Here is a 15,706-nt window from a genome sequence, read left to right on the forward strand (position 1 = left end):
TATAAAATAACCTTGTCAGCTTTTCATGTTTGAAAAAATGTTTTTCACTCTCATTCTGTTGTGAGTTATGTAGGTCTAAGCTACCCCCACCCCTCTCGGAAAAAAGGTCGGTCTCAAAATAAGTGCCAAGTGCAGTCGGTCTCAGACTCAATTAATTAATGAGGTAAACAAACAATTCCAAAAATAGAAGGGAATAATTTTGTGTGAATCCGTGCACCTAAATTGCAACGGTATAGTATAAAATAACCTAGTCAACTTGTCATGTTTGAAAACAAAAATCCCTGTTATGGGTATGTTGGTCTAAGAAATTGAAAGAGCTTGTTACGAAGATTTTGATATTTCAAAATATATTCTTGATTGTCATACGAATATTATTAGTCGAACAGTTGGTAAGACGTCATCGGAAGCATGGTTTGTTTCAGACATACGTAAAAAGTCTTAAAATTATTAAACGTTAAGGCTATCTATTGCACTTAAGAATTTTTACTTGTTGCATATTCAGTCCTGGGAGAGATTGAAACGTATTTTACTCATGTTGTAGGTGTTTTCTGACCATCAGAATTCTGCAAAATCTCCCCCCAAAGACAAGGAAATGGCATTTCAGAGACAAAGTAAGCGCCCAATTGAGAAAAAGTCCCCTCAGGCCCAGTCCCCAAAAATTAAATATATCAGAAATTTTTTCGCGTCTACGGCGCGAAATTCCATTATGTCAGCTTTTCTTTAAATCATCTGTCTTTTACTATCTCATAACTATCATATTCACAGTTAAAGTAAATCACCCAGTTAGTACTACCACTAGTGAGTGGGTCGTGGGGCGACAGACTGTAGAATTGTTATTTTTATTCTCACAAAACAGGCGAAATTGACACACAGGCCTCAAGATTCAGTCCCATTTCTTATCCCTTCGTTAACGAAAATTTGGTCCCATTTGCCATGACATGGACTAAAATTTTCAGCCCCAGTCCCCAAAAATTAAAAGCTCAGTTACGTATCTGCGGCGCTCGATTCCATTATGACATCATTCTTCCACACTAGCTACTGTTGTCTTATACTGCACTATCACATTCACGGTTAAAGTGAATTGCCCAGTTAGTAGTGCCTGTGGTGTGTGGGTCGTGGGGCGTCAGGCTGTTCAAATGTTCTGTCAACTCTTGCAAAACAGGTGGAATTGACAGGGGCAGATCTCGAGATTCTGTCCCATTGACTTACATTTCTGGTCCTCTCGTTCACAAGAATATCTCCTAGCAATGACCTCGAATGACAGGATATTGACTCAATTTTTCAAAATTTTCTCAGGTTGCTCAGTATAATAGCCACTGCCTCTAAGGTTCACATAAATATAATAACAAAATCAATAACAATCATCATATATGACATGAACTTTATGTCAACTTAAATAAAACTACTTTCCGGCGAGAGAATGATTTAGATATTGATAATATTCTTAGAACTGTGGTTAATATGGAGGGTACTAGCTATTAGGTTTGCCGGTTTACCAATATAAAACGGAAATATAACCATGCGTAAATATACCTCTATCTTTATTAAATTAAATAAATACAATTTCTGTTCACTGCATAAATGTACACTGATACATATTTTCATCTTAAAGAAAACTCAGTTATATTTACACTTTACCTGGCATCTGAATAAACACTTTTGTAAAGAACCCTTCACTTGTATTTTATTATTTTTATTTCGTTTTTATGCTGTTTTCTTGTGTTTCTAGAATACATTGTGTAAAATCGAATATATTCAACTGACAGATCCCAAAATTTATAGTTATTGTTCTTACTTTAAAAATAGACAAACTACATGTGTTTTGTTACATTGCAAAGGCTAGGTTGCCAGGCAACGAACCATACGCCGACATCAGTGAAGTTGTCCGGGCAATTCACTAGGGTTGTCGCATATTTCTCTTTTGTCGGTAATAAATACTATGTATAAATCGTCCACATGATTTTTCAAAGTAATCAAGGGTCATAACTCCGAAAGAAATTACTGGAAATATGCCCCTTCGTCTTATATCGGATACTAACTATAGTCTCTAGAGCGTCCACAAGTGGGCACAAAGATGGGTAGACATACGGACGGCCAGACGGGCGACGACAATATACGACCACATTTCAGTGTGGAGATATAAAAAGGTATTTGTAATTATTATAGATTTCACAACAGTAAATTTTGACGGTCTATTCCCAAAATAAGCATCATAGATATCCTTAAAGGTAATTAAGCGTCTAGTCCCAAAACAAATTAACTGTTTATATTCCCAAAAGATGTATCTAATCTGTTCCTAAAATATATATACTTAGAGAGCCACCAAGGTTACTGTCATTATATATCGTTGAGGTAGGACTGTTCTTAAAAAACTTAAAATATCAGATCTAGGCTGATAATTTGGTAATTGAAAAACTCATATAAAGGTTCGCATATTATTATTCTATATACGAATTATAAACTCACAGAATACTGAACACGTTTGTCTAGTCTTTGTCAACAAATTATATTTCACTAATTCTTTGTTCCTGGCATTACAATAAAACCACCGTAAATTGTTCTATATTGGAAATGGACCGGAAAACGATGATTTTTGTTCCTGGGATTTATTCCAATTCAGACTCACTTAATGGCACGTTTGATCTGATGGATTTAGAAAGTTTATCCCAAAAAAACCCTCGATTATTGTCTCTACTATAACGAATCAAGTACATCCCTTGAAGAATTCTTGGAATATAAGCATCGTCATCTATCTTAACTGGAATCAAATATGTACGCTTGGAAACTGAAAATAATACAAAATTTAGTATTAATTAAGCACCGAGTCATCGGTTTTCAAATATATTATTCATATGCTATGTATACTAGTAATGGTATTTTTAAATGATTTAAATTATAAGACATTTTTCCTTTTTTCTAAAATTCAAGTGACTCGAGACAAACATACCTGGATCGAGAGATTTTGCAAAATGGTTGATAAAATCACAAGCTTCAGATGATTTGGTGTCCCTTGACAGAAGTGCTATAACTTTTCCAGAACATCTAACAAATAAATGTAGAAATTAGTGCTCACTAATGATACACAAACGTATTTAATATTAATTAATGTAGACATTAGAACAACAATTTAGTATGAAGAAATGTAGACATTATAATTATATTATTGGTACATACACGTATTTGATATTATTAATGGATGCGTTTGTTCACTGGTCTATTGTTCGTCTTTTTATCCAATTCACCAAAAAGCGACAATTAGAAACTTTAGACTTTATTATGTTACCAATATTATTGAACTGGGGAAAAATATTTCACTTCATGGCTACGTTTTCTTGTCCTTGATTGTCCTTTAATTGTGATACCTCGAATGAGAAATTCACAAATTTTAAATAGTTTTTCTTTTTGGGTATAATATACTCCTTTACCTCGTTTCTACTACTGTGTGGGGGATCACGTGACTAAGTGGGTAAGACGCTAGCTCGCTAGCCTGGAGGTCGGGTGTTCGATCCCTGCATTGGCCGACAAAGTTCATCCAGATTTTCCGGCGTGGTTCTCCCTTGTCAGTGATGCAGGACGGAGGGGCTGACAAGGAAAGCTGTCTAGTCGTTCGGATGGGACGAAAAACCGAGGTCCCGTGTACACATTGGCGTGCACGTAAAAGATCCCTTGGCAGTTGGAATTCGATATAAGAGTAGGCCGTAGTGCCGCTGTCCGGGCAAAATTTCCCTCATAACACACTGTATGGCGTATGCCCGTCTTCATTAGCCCAGGTTAGGAGCAGAAAAGTAGGACGTTAAACTCCATTTCATTCCATTTCATTTTTTCTACTACTGTGATACCTCGAATGAGAAATTCACAAAGTTAAAATTTAAAATAGTTTTTTCCTTGGGTATAATATACTCATTTACCTCTTTTCTACAATTTCGGCCTTGGCATCATATTCAACAAGGCCTGGCAAAATCTGTCTTTGAGGTAAAAATAATTTAAAATTGTAGGGGGGGTTTTCCAATACCTCTAAAATTCTTTTTCCAACCAAGATGTGCTCTGCTGGACAATTCAGATATGCATCATATTTCGCTTCACCTTAAAAAGTATAAGTACAAAATAACTTGAATTTTACCAAATCAAATATAACCATATATCACACCGCTTTCATTCACCACATCGGTTACGCCAATGAATGTATTCGTTGGTCTTATATTTGGCATTGTATGAAACATGAACGTACACACCTTGGGTATGTGGATGTGACTATATATATCATAGATGTAATTATGAAACTGTTCATTTTCGCAAAACAGGATGCTTACCCATAAATGAACTCATGGTATGACTAAATACCAGAATCAGCTTTATAAAAATGCCGTCTACTATTAATTATAAATTTTATCAAATTTGCCAAAAGAGTTATAGTAAACCGATGTGATTCCAATAAGAAGACATTGCAATATTTGTTTTTGTCAATCCTCCAATGAAAAATCAATTTCTGACACTAACTTACCTTCCGAGGCATCATCTGTTGTTAGGTGTTCATTTTCACTCGAGCTTATAGCGTGATGACTTGTAGTTGATTCACATTGTTCAATATTCAAGCTTGCATTACTAGATATCACTCTTTCACTATAAACTCCAGAAACCACACTTGTTGATTCATCTTCATATCTTGTATACACATTCTTAACTGAGACTCTCCCAACCCCCATAGGTCTATTTCCAGAAGACTCATTTTGCTGAGTAGGTATTTCGCGATCATTTGTTAAATCACATTCATACTCTACTTTACCATTCACTAATCGACCTTTTGGCTTCTGAGATACATTGCTATTGCAGTTGGGTGATGAGCTGAAAGAACCATGAGGGGATGAATTTATTACATAGTTGCTCGAATTATTCTCAGCTGTCTCGTGTGTGTTTTCTATGCATCTGATCCTGGTCACATTTCCTTCTTGTGACTGATTCCTTAATCTTTCAAGATTTTCGAGTGTCTTTCCTCTGTCAACGTCTATGTTTTCGTGATTAAATGTTTTATTTCTTCGATTGGCCGTCGCTTGTTTCAGTTTGCCTGGTTTGGTCCCCATGAATTTCCCCAGCAACATTTATCTTCACCTTAAAAATAGGAAATGAAATGAAATGAAATGGGGTTTAACATCCTACTGTTCTGCTCCTATACTGGGCTAATGAAGACGGGCCTACGCCATACAGTGTGCTGTGAGGGAAATTTTGCCCTGGCAGCGGCACTATCGCCTACTCTTATATCGAATTCCAACTGCCAAGGGATTTTTTACGTGCATTCCAATGTATATGCGGGACCTCGGTTTTTCGTCTCATCCGAAGGACTAGACAGCTGTCCTTGTCAGGCCCTCCGTCCTGCATCACTGACAAGGGGAAACCACGCCGGAAAACCGGGATGAACTTTCTTGGCCAATGCAGGGATCGAACACCCGACCTCCAGGCTAGTTAAAATAGGAGGAAAAGGCTTGAAGTGTAAGAGGTGTTAAGCAAGAACGGACAGATGCTGTAGTTTGTATTCTGGCGAAGTCCTAAACCGTTGTCATTTCTGATTTGTACCACTACCCCCACCACCCGACCGCCGTACTGAAATAACATCTTTTCAACTCAAAATTCTTTTGACCTAATTCAATGAAGTATGTCCTTATTTAATGTTTTCTTTCAGCGGTCGATAGTAACAGACATTAGTAACACTGTGATAGGCTTATTTATCATTGTCACTCACTTACATACCTACAGTATAATATAGATACCATTGGGTTCATTAGAGATACATTATGTAAGACCTATTCCAGTTCTTACTTTTGGCCATAAATGTTTTATAAATCATTAATTAGGCATAATCAACTTAAATAAATTTTCTCAACATAAAATATTGATCGACAAATCGTTGTAGCAGACGTAATATACTACCTTAGTTTAGTTTCAGATGTAGTGAAAATAAGTCAGTAACTCAACACTCTTCAAATACAACCTCCATTCCATATCGTATTAGTGTAAATATTATTTATTATTGTCAATGTTTAAGGAGCTATCGTCTAAATAAAGAAGTGCGGAAATAAATCCAACGTTAAACAAATCATACTTAAGTAATTACACACATCATACTTAAGGATTCCCCTAAATTTAAACCACAGCTATTGGTTAAGCACACATTATGACGTTTAGTAAAGCTTTTTATAGTAGTTGTTGGTAACCACCATTTTGACCACAACAGTGGCTTCACATCGCCCCCTCTCTCGCATTTAGTCGTCTAAAGTGACTTGTCATATCTGGATTTAGTCAGTACAATAGAGACTTGACATCGACGATCTCTCTAGAATTCACACGTCTAATCGGACTTCAACTCTCAATATCAACCTGATGTTATGTATGACAGCCAAATGTTCGACAAATTTTATTATCACAGATTCAACAATAATCCTAATTACTGAATACTTTAGTTAATTAATTACCACATTCAAACAGCGGACTTATAAACCTGTAACGGTAAATCTCTTTGATCTGTGGGGTATATTCTATGCCCTGAATAAATTGAGGTCTGAAAGTCGAGGGGAATTTGGGGTTATTCTTCTGAAAGTTTTTCTTTAAACCTGTAACAGGTTATTCTTCCAGGGTAGGTTTTTTTTTCTCCATAAGAAAACATGATCTAAGGTTTTCTTATGGGAATTCTGGCATATTCTCATTTTGTGTACATGTAAACATAGACGGTTTATAAGCAAGATAAAGTCCTCGACTTCGGTTATGCTGGGTAAGAAAATCGTCAGAAAAAAAACCTCGACAGAAAACTCTCGGCCTGCCGGCCTCGGTTTTTCTTTTTCTCGGGTTATTTTCTTCAGTCTTTCTTTCCCCAGCATAACCTCGGTCTCATGTTTTATCCTACACATAAAACCCCACGAACGAATGAGCGAACGAAAGGGAAGTCTAGAAGCTAAACCTTCAATAGTGTTACCGTTAGCAATGTACGGAGTAGGTCTACATGTAGGCTACATTATTGGTATTATAATATTGTTATTAATCTTTGAAACTAACCTCTTTTGTGTCCCAAATAAACATCGGAATCTTAATACAGGGTCCAACTGCATGACACTCGTACAGTATTTACGAAAGTTTACTTCCTTAATCATGGTTTACCAGTGACCTAGAAACTTAAATAACTGGGGTCGATTTAAACACATCCGCAATTCTTGGTGACCTGCTAATACGATATGTTGAATTATCCCCCTTTATTTTATTTAGTCACGCTTCAGTTGTTTACACACACCCCGAAAGAACACGAACTTTCAATGTTTACAGTTCATTTTAAACACAATTCACTAACATAAAATATTACTAACAAATGTTGTTTACCCAACTAAAATACAACAAAATGTTCTGATTATAACTAAACAAACACTTTATTTGAAATTAAATGTTCTGGTTATACTCGCAGTTGTTTATAACCCAACTGAAACACAGAAACTAGACTCAAAATTAAATGTTGTGGTTATACTTGCGAGTTATAAAATCACTATCATTTTTTTCGTTTCGTGCTTTTTAAATGTACAAATGTATACATACATATTTTGACGTGGACAATGGCGGTATAATTAAAATATTTTCTTATGAAAACATGTCAAGCATTTAAATCCCCATCCAAAGTACAAACACGCAAACTATACAATCCATCTAGTTAATTCATTTTTAATAGACTAGTTGTGTCTCACTGAAACGAAACTTCGTCAAAGGAATGAAAAATTTACGTTTATCATTCCCATTACCTCTTAAGTGCGTAACTAGGTATTATGTTTAGAAAGGACTGGCTCATTTTTCGTTTGATAAACGGATTATCTTAAAACGATTAGGTTAAATGAATTAAATATATATATGAGTAAATATCTGGATAATATTTTTTGTGTTAAAAGCTTGTTTAAAAAAATAATATAAATCATGATTATAACAAAAATAACCATTTTATAATTATTATAGAAATGTATATCATGACCATGAAAGTGGTCGAACTAAATACTCAATATGAATTTGACTTTTTTGTCCTTATTTTTTTTTTTTTGTTTTTTTTTTTTGTTTAAGAATTAACGGGTTTTATCTGTCGATTTTAACAGTTTGACATTGTTGTACATTGGAAGCCACGGTGGCTAAGTGAGTAAGACGCTGACTCGCTAGCCTGGATGTCGGGTGGTCGCTCCTGGACCATTTGTTCTGACTCGGGTGTTCAAGTTACCGATTAACCTGTAATGTGCTGTTTTAGCACGTGCATAGGTGATCATTTGAGGAAACGTAGGTGAGATGAACACCCCGGCATACTAACCCGGTGATTGTTGAAAACAGACCATACATACGGTAACCCACCATAAGTAAATATATCCAAATATCTCGACAATTACACCACAATATTTATATATATATACAAGCCTTAAAACAGTTTCGCACATTTATCAACACTAATTAAACGGCCATGTTGTACTGAATAAGCTATGACCAATTAACCATCGATAAATAATAGACTGCAAAATGGTTACGAGTACGTGTCGGCCATAACATCCGGGCACTTTTGAGTAAATAATAGGTTACGTGCCCTAGTTTTGAAATTAGTCTCGCTTAACCAGTCTACCGACCATTCTCCGTTTGATTGACAGGCTCAGATAATCAAGACTACTTTTTTACGAAACATAACAGAAAGCTACCTTTTTACGAAACATAACAGAAAGCTACCTTTTTACGAAACATAACAGAAAGCTGGAACAAGAAATTGAATTTAGAAACACGCACGTTAGGCAACTCAACAATTGTTTTAAGAACCTTGTAAAAGTGAAATGAAGCTACTGTTAGTATCATGTTCTTGCATCCTACCATACATGTTTATGCGTGCTTCGTATTAGAAAGAACTAGAAACACCGTGTTGATTAACCAGTGGCTGTCAGGCAGGATACGCCCACATTTTCGAGAGATGGATAGAGAACAAGCTAAAAAGAAAGTGATTTTTCCTACAATCAAAGGCCATAATTCATGAAATTACAATTCGATATGCGCAAATATCAAAAGGAACCGAGATCTTTGGGTTATAAACTTACATTTCAAGTTTCAACAAAATCGGATAAAAATTGTGACCTCTATAGGGTCCACAACCTTGATATGCCATATTTTTACGCGGCGGCCATTTTGTCTGTCAGTTTTGGGCCGTTTTCACGAATTTCGAGCTCAGTCGTCCTTAGGGTGTAACGGTGATATAATAATACGGTTTTTTTTTAAAATTGGATAAAAAATTATGGCCTCTATAGGGTCCACAAGCTAAAAACGCGATTTTTTTTTCAATCAGGGGCCATAATTCAGGAAGTTTCGATCCGATACATGCCAATATCGAAAGCAGCCGAGATCTTTTGGGGATAAACCTATATTTCAAGTTTCGTCAAAATCGGATAAGAATTGTGACCTGTAGAGAGTCCACAAACAATTGTGGACGGACGGACGTCCGGACCGACAGGGGCGACGGCACAATTTAAGGTCAGTAAAACAAATATAGTTCAAAAGAAATAATCCCACCAAACTCTCTAACCAAATAATTATAATACAAGAGGGAAACAAAATACCGGACTACGGGCGTATTTATGTTTTTAAACGCCCAAACTCATTACTGGGTTCCGAGAGGAATAGCTTATTCATACACAACCGTTACGACAGACAAGCCTTGCTTTGACCCCCCTATACGAAATGATATATCCCGATAAGTGACGTAATTAGCCTTCATTTTGGTTATTTCTCGGTGTCAAAGTTTGTGATGAGTTCAATTTTACAAGAGAGAACTTTTTTATTCGCTAGGACATATAGTTGTACAATGGATTTTATATAACCGGAGGTAATTTCAAACACACAGGTAAGTTTATAATAACCAAAGTATAGTAGTTTGTTCATAATTGAAGAAATCCGTTTATTATACCACGGTTCACACAGTAATATGTACCTCCCTAAATAAAAAGCAGCACCTATACTTAAATTGCGGCCATTTTGCAGTACCTCTTTGAATTTGATTTTTTTTTTCAATATAGCATGGGAACCTATGATACATGGAGTTTTCCCCTTTGTAAGACTTAGGTGAAAGTTAAATTTTATTAATATATTTCTCTTCCATCGGTCGTTATTTCCCCTAACACACTATGTATAGGATATTAACCTACCCGAGGTTGATATGATAGAGAAAGCAAAAACAAAATGGATAGTGATAGTAATACTTTATCAGACGAATAATAAATTATTTTTAGCCAACGAGGATCTACTAGTTGATAGTCAAAGGCTGAAGAAAATTTGGATAAAAAGGCAATCTTTTCCGATAATTCTGACAGTGAACCATGAAGGTTTTCGGTATGTTCAGAGAAGGATTGTACCCAAAAATACTTTACAAGGGAACTCTTGGCCTATAAATATTTTCAAGTCTTGGAGTGTGTGGAGAAATAATCGAAATGTGGACAAAAAGAACATTCTGAAAGATATCTTAGAGACATGGATAACCGATCTAAATATGCCGATAAGTACGCCGTCTATTTCGGTGCTGAATGCTAAAAACTGTATCTTATTTTTTAATTGTCAAAAGAATAAAATGTATTTCTGTGTTCTTTGTATTATTTCGATCATCAACATCATCAGCGGTTGATATGAACCCAATATATCAACCTGTCATGACGTCATGTGAACCGAATATATCAACCTATCATGACAGGTTGATATGAAATATAACTGCTATGCACATCAAAGAAAAAACTACAGCCAGTTGTATATGGACAAATTGAGACCTATTTGGAACAATCAGTATTCCTCGATAAACTGCCGCATATGCCCCTTTAAAATTTAGGGCTGAATAACCGTAATGAACCAAACTAACTGGCGCGGGAATTTTTAAGTGATATAATATCATTTATTTTGTTTGCTAATTTAGAGTATACTTAAATCATATTGACCATCTATTAAAGCAAATCGAGTGAGTATTTGCCACAGCGTTATCTATAGGTAAATTGATTTTTATAGCCCGATACTCACGTCGAATTACGGTTGTGGATAGGGATATAAGCTTTATGTTTAAAATAATGTTGTAGACATAGCTATATGGAATTGGTCAATATCTGTTTTAGACGAAGCTAGGTGCGTCCCGGTCAGACAGGTCCCAAATTAAAAGATTTTCGTATAAGAAGAGGTCAGAAATCTGTAATAAATTCAATCATTGTCTCTGTTTTCCAGACATTTTCAGTAATTTTATTGTCGTGTGTGTGTCCTTTTATTTGTAGTTTGAAAAGCTATTGGAACAACAATTTAACACTCATATTGCAGCAAATAAAAGCGACCGAAACTAATAGTTGAACAAAGACTACTGTTTGTTTCAGGTGACACAACGACACAAAAATTGCTTGCCATTTCTACAATTTTTAATTAAAAATTAAAACAGCTAAAACTTAGTGACATACCTGGAATTGCCACCCATTACTTTCTCACACGAGGGAACCAATTTCAGATCAAGCTATATAACCTCTCTCTCTCTTGAAAACTCTTGGTTTGTGTACATCGCGCTACTGAACATCAACCATACTTGGCCTAGTTATCTGGGAGAGTCGAAGAGGGCGGGTGCGTTGGTTTGACTGGCAGAACAGACTTGCATATTGTCTAAGGAAGGGTCACTGGTGTGTACTACCGTGACCACATCCTGGCACCGATAGTTCTGCCCTTTGCTCAACCTGCAGGTCGACGTTTCAAAATGATAATACCCGTGCCCATCGCGGTCGTGTCGTAAATGACTTTATTTAAACAACATTTTATTCATTTAAATTTACAAAATTCATAGAATAAATATAGGATACGATAACAAGCTTCATCAGCTTATATAAAATCGCTTCCTTAAAATGGATCTTTAACAGATTTGCAACTGGCAGTCATAATATAACACACATATACAGTATAAATCATATTATGTACAATTTAGATGATAATTTTAAATTTCTTAAAGGGACATTCTCACGGGGGGGGGGGGGGACTAAAATTTATATTTTATTGATCGATTACATTTTTGATTTTTTGTTAACGTCGAGTTGTTTTTGTTTTCATATTTTGTGATTTTTTTATTTAGATTTTCTGTTCCAACATGTTCAAGTTATGCTTTGATTGCTATTGTTCAGTAAGTCAGTAAGGCTATTTTTAGATCAGATACGTAGGAATGTCCCTTTAAAGGCACACACAATACAAAAAAGAAGAAAATAAATAAATGGGAGGGGGAGGGGGTATGCTATCATCACCACACCTACAAACTTTTTTAATTATTAGTTTTATTTGTTTGTCGTCTTCATCAGATTAAATTTAATGGAACTGAACCGCATATACTTAAATCAATATAAGGCTTATGTCAGTCGGAAAAAAGTAACCATTCAGTAATATCATGACATTTTAAGCTTTATTTAATACAGATAAAAAGGCGATACTTTCATATAATTTACGCCGCACTGACGCCATTTAAATGTAAAATTTTGTATGATTACGAACAGAAACGTTTTGTAATATCCAAGTATTTATGAACAGTTTTAAATATTTTAGCGTTTTCATCATAATAATGTATTACTTTTTTGCCCGAAAAATAAGGATTGGCTGTTTTTGTTTTTCATCGGAAGTTTATAAATTGTTTCTTTTCTAGCTTTTACAAATTTAGGGCAATAAAAGAAAAAGTGTTCACAATCCTTTATAGCATTTCCACAATGGCAAAGAGGGTCATCTGATATATGCATTAACATTTTGTGAAATTTTAGATCACTTTTGAGATTTCTTAATTTACAGTGAATAATTTGATTTTGTCTATTGCCTATACAAGAGAGTTCGGGTGCTGGCTGTACATAATTTTTTTGCCTAAGCTTTGATTTAAATTGTGATAGCGTTCATGATTTTCGTATGTCGCTAGCAAGATTATTCCAATCTTTGATTACTGACGAAAAAAAGGGATTTGATAGTGTGAGGTTCTGCAGTGTATTTGTTTAATATTGTCAGAGTTTCTCAATTTATATGATTGATGTGTTGAAATTCGAGGTGGTACAAGATTTGAAAGGGAAATCGGAACTTGATTATTCATTATTTTATAGAAAATTACTAATTTATGTTGAAGACGCCTGGAAGAAGGAGAAGTGAAGGCAGATTCTTTAAGACTACCTCCAGCGTCACCATATTGTCCATATGCCTTGGCCAGCCATGAGTCCTGACCTTTCCCCTATAGAGCATGTCTGGGACATGATCGGGAGAGGTGTTCGTCGACGTCTACGTCAACCGACAACATTGCAAGAATTGGCCGTGGCACTGCAAAAGGAGTGGGTCAGATTGCCCCAAATCGTGATTGGACGGTTGATTAGGAGCATGCCAAGACGAATTGCTGAATGTCTCAGGATTGGTGGAGCAATTAGTCATTATTAAAACAAAATTCAAAAACATCCATTTTCACTTTTGACAGTGTAACTCTTTGCGAGTGAAATGGGGCCGTCAGATAAGCCGCACATATGAACTGTTTATATTCAGGTGTAGACAATTGGCCTGTTATTTACATACACTTGTTACCTCTAATAAAAACAGCAGTGCATTTTCGCAGTTTTGTATCGTTTCTGAATATCCCCTATATTTTCGAAGATTCGCTTTTTTGTCTTTTCTAGCGTAATATCTGAAACAATTCTGAACTTTTGTCCAATAACAATACTATGAATATCTATGATCCAGCAGTGAACTGTGAGGAATATTAAAATACCGGTATTTATTTTCCACAAAAAAGGAGGGGGGTAGAAACAGCTCAGAAATTTATGGAAAACTTTTACTGCGATGCATTCGTGACGGGTTTCACCGGTGCCCGTTATCCTTTAACGAACGTCACTTAACATATTCCCATGAACATGATACACATTTTACAAATTTAGGCGAAATGGCCATTTATGATAGCATGTTGACTTGTTGAACCCTTACAAAATATTACTTAAAGGAAATTAGTAAACAGTATTATTAAATGGTATCGAATAACACTCTTTAGGAAAACAACATGTTTGCTTCAAGGGTTGAACATATGTTGTGGGTTTTTTTTTTCAAAATCACTGTAGATGTGTTGGGCAAAACAACGTAAAAAGGTACTTTTGGACAACTGCATACAGTTATAAACTATCTCTTGATGTATTCATATGTTTGCATTGTTTTGTGCTTTTCGATAAGTGGAAGTTTTAAAATTTAAATACATTTGAAATTAAATTTGTTTAATAAGGGTTAAAAGTACAAGTTGCGCCAAAATGACGCCATTTCTAATGACAAGAATGTTACAATAATGAACAGTCGCAGTAGGCATCAAATAGTGAAAATGTCATGAAAATAGAACAATATTGATTCTTTTGAAAAGTGACTCCCACAAAATTGCCCCTTTCTCGTAAATAGCAAATATTCAAAATGATTCATGGATATTTGGTTGATCTTATATATTACCACTACGTGTATAGAAATGTTTAGAAAATACAAATATTATATAACAAAAAAGTTAGATAATATTTGCGGGAAAACGGGGTACGAAAATCAATTCCCAAATTGCTCTGCTTATTTACGAGGAAGATCCAGATAATTGCGATAAGATAATATTTTGTACCAATGATTATTATAGCTAGTGTCAACGTGTATACTATGCCATTGATTCTGGGTCAATTGGATAGTTATTATTTAGTTTATACTCTAAAAACTGTAAGGCCAAAGGGAGATAATTTGGATAAATATATTTTGAATATTTATTTACAGCTGATCAGAACCTATGTACTTTGGAAAACTTATAAAGTGTTTATAAAAATGTTATATCTCCAGACCTTGCTCTCAAAAACCGAGTGGCTTAATGGGCAGTTTCTGCGAAATAAGCAGGTGGAAATGGAACATAATATTAATCCGACCACAAGATTCAGCCTGAAACCTAATAATATTACTGCCGCAAAGGAAACGGACGAATTTTCCTTCACTAAATATTTCCAACCGAATGTACCCGATTTGGAGATACCTGTCTACCATTTACGCGAAATGCAAGTCTCCCATCACGCAGACGCACTCGTAATGTTTATGTTTTGAGAAAGAATCTATGTCGAAATATGTGAAATTTACATGAGAGTAGTGGATTTTATCGACCTTCTAGGCTTTAAGACTCGACGAAGAGAGCTACGGGATGACAATTTCAGGTACGTCACCAAGTTTTGGCCGTTTAAATTAAAAACTGAAGAAATGGCGAGGAATGTTAGAGTCGTGGTATCTCTTGGAACAGACAGTGGTAATTCTACCCACCCATTAGCTTCAATGTTAAATCCATGACATTTCTTGGGCTATAGCATTTTAAAAACATTTCAATGATCTTAATCTTTATAATTACAAAGAGCACAACATGTTATAATCATTTATATAAATATATTGACCGGGTGGACTATCCCAATTTTTAAATTATTATCTGGTTAAAGGAATATACAGGTTGTTACGTCATATTCATGGGTGATTCTGGTGAATAATTTTGATTTTGAGGCAGCAGGATCAGGAAATTCTTATGGGAAATCACCTATGAAAATGACGTCACAGCCTATAGGTTCCGTGAACCACGAGTAAAAACAATTCGAGATGGTAGAAACCCTTTAATATTTTTATCAGATTACTGTTGCATGTTGCATGGGGTCTTTGTGATTATAAATAT

The 15,706-nt window shown here is 35.3% G+C and overlaps 1 protein-coding gene across 4 annotated transcripts; it reads right to left on the reverse strand.

The window, feature by feature from the left end:
• Window positions 1-1,524: 1,524 nt before the first annotated feature.
• On the reverse strand, window positions 1,525-8,527 carry LOC126820772 (myeloid differentiation primary response protein MyD88). 4 transcript variants are annotated; one of them, XM_056101376.1, is made up of 5 exons: window positions 8,440-8,527; window positions 4,502-5,106; window positions 3,909-4,083; window positions 2,948-3,042; window positions 1,525-2,785 (listed from the first exon to the last, which is right to left on the reverse strand). In XM_056101376.1, the coding sequence occupies exons 2-5, from the start codon at window positions 5,094-5,096 to the stop codon at window positions 2,607-2,609; spliced, it is 1,044 nt and encodes a 347-aa protein (XP_055957351.1). In that variant the 5' UTR covers window positions 5,097-5,106; window positions 8,440-8,527; the 3' UTR covers window positions 1,525-2,606. The 4 variants fall into 4 exon arrangements, with proteins under 4 accessions (XP_055957351.1, XP_050404846.1, XP_050404845.1 ...); XM_050548889.2 differs by having other exon boundaries at window positions 8,318-8,445; XM_050548888.2 differs by lacking the exon at window positions 8,440-8,527 and adding an exon at window positions 7,042-7,788.
• Between the last annotated feature and the right edge of the window lie 7,179 nt (window positions 8,528-15,706).

This window comes from Patella vulgata, chromosome 5 (genome assembly GCF_932274485.2).
Source record: "Patella vulgata chromosome 5, xgPatVulg1.2, whole genome shotgun sequence".
NCBI classification, from domain to species: domain Eukaryota; kingdom Metazoa; phylum Mollusca; class Gastropoda; family Patellidae; genus Patella; species Patella vulgata.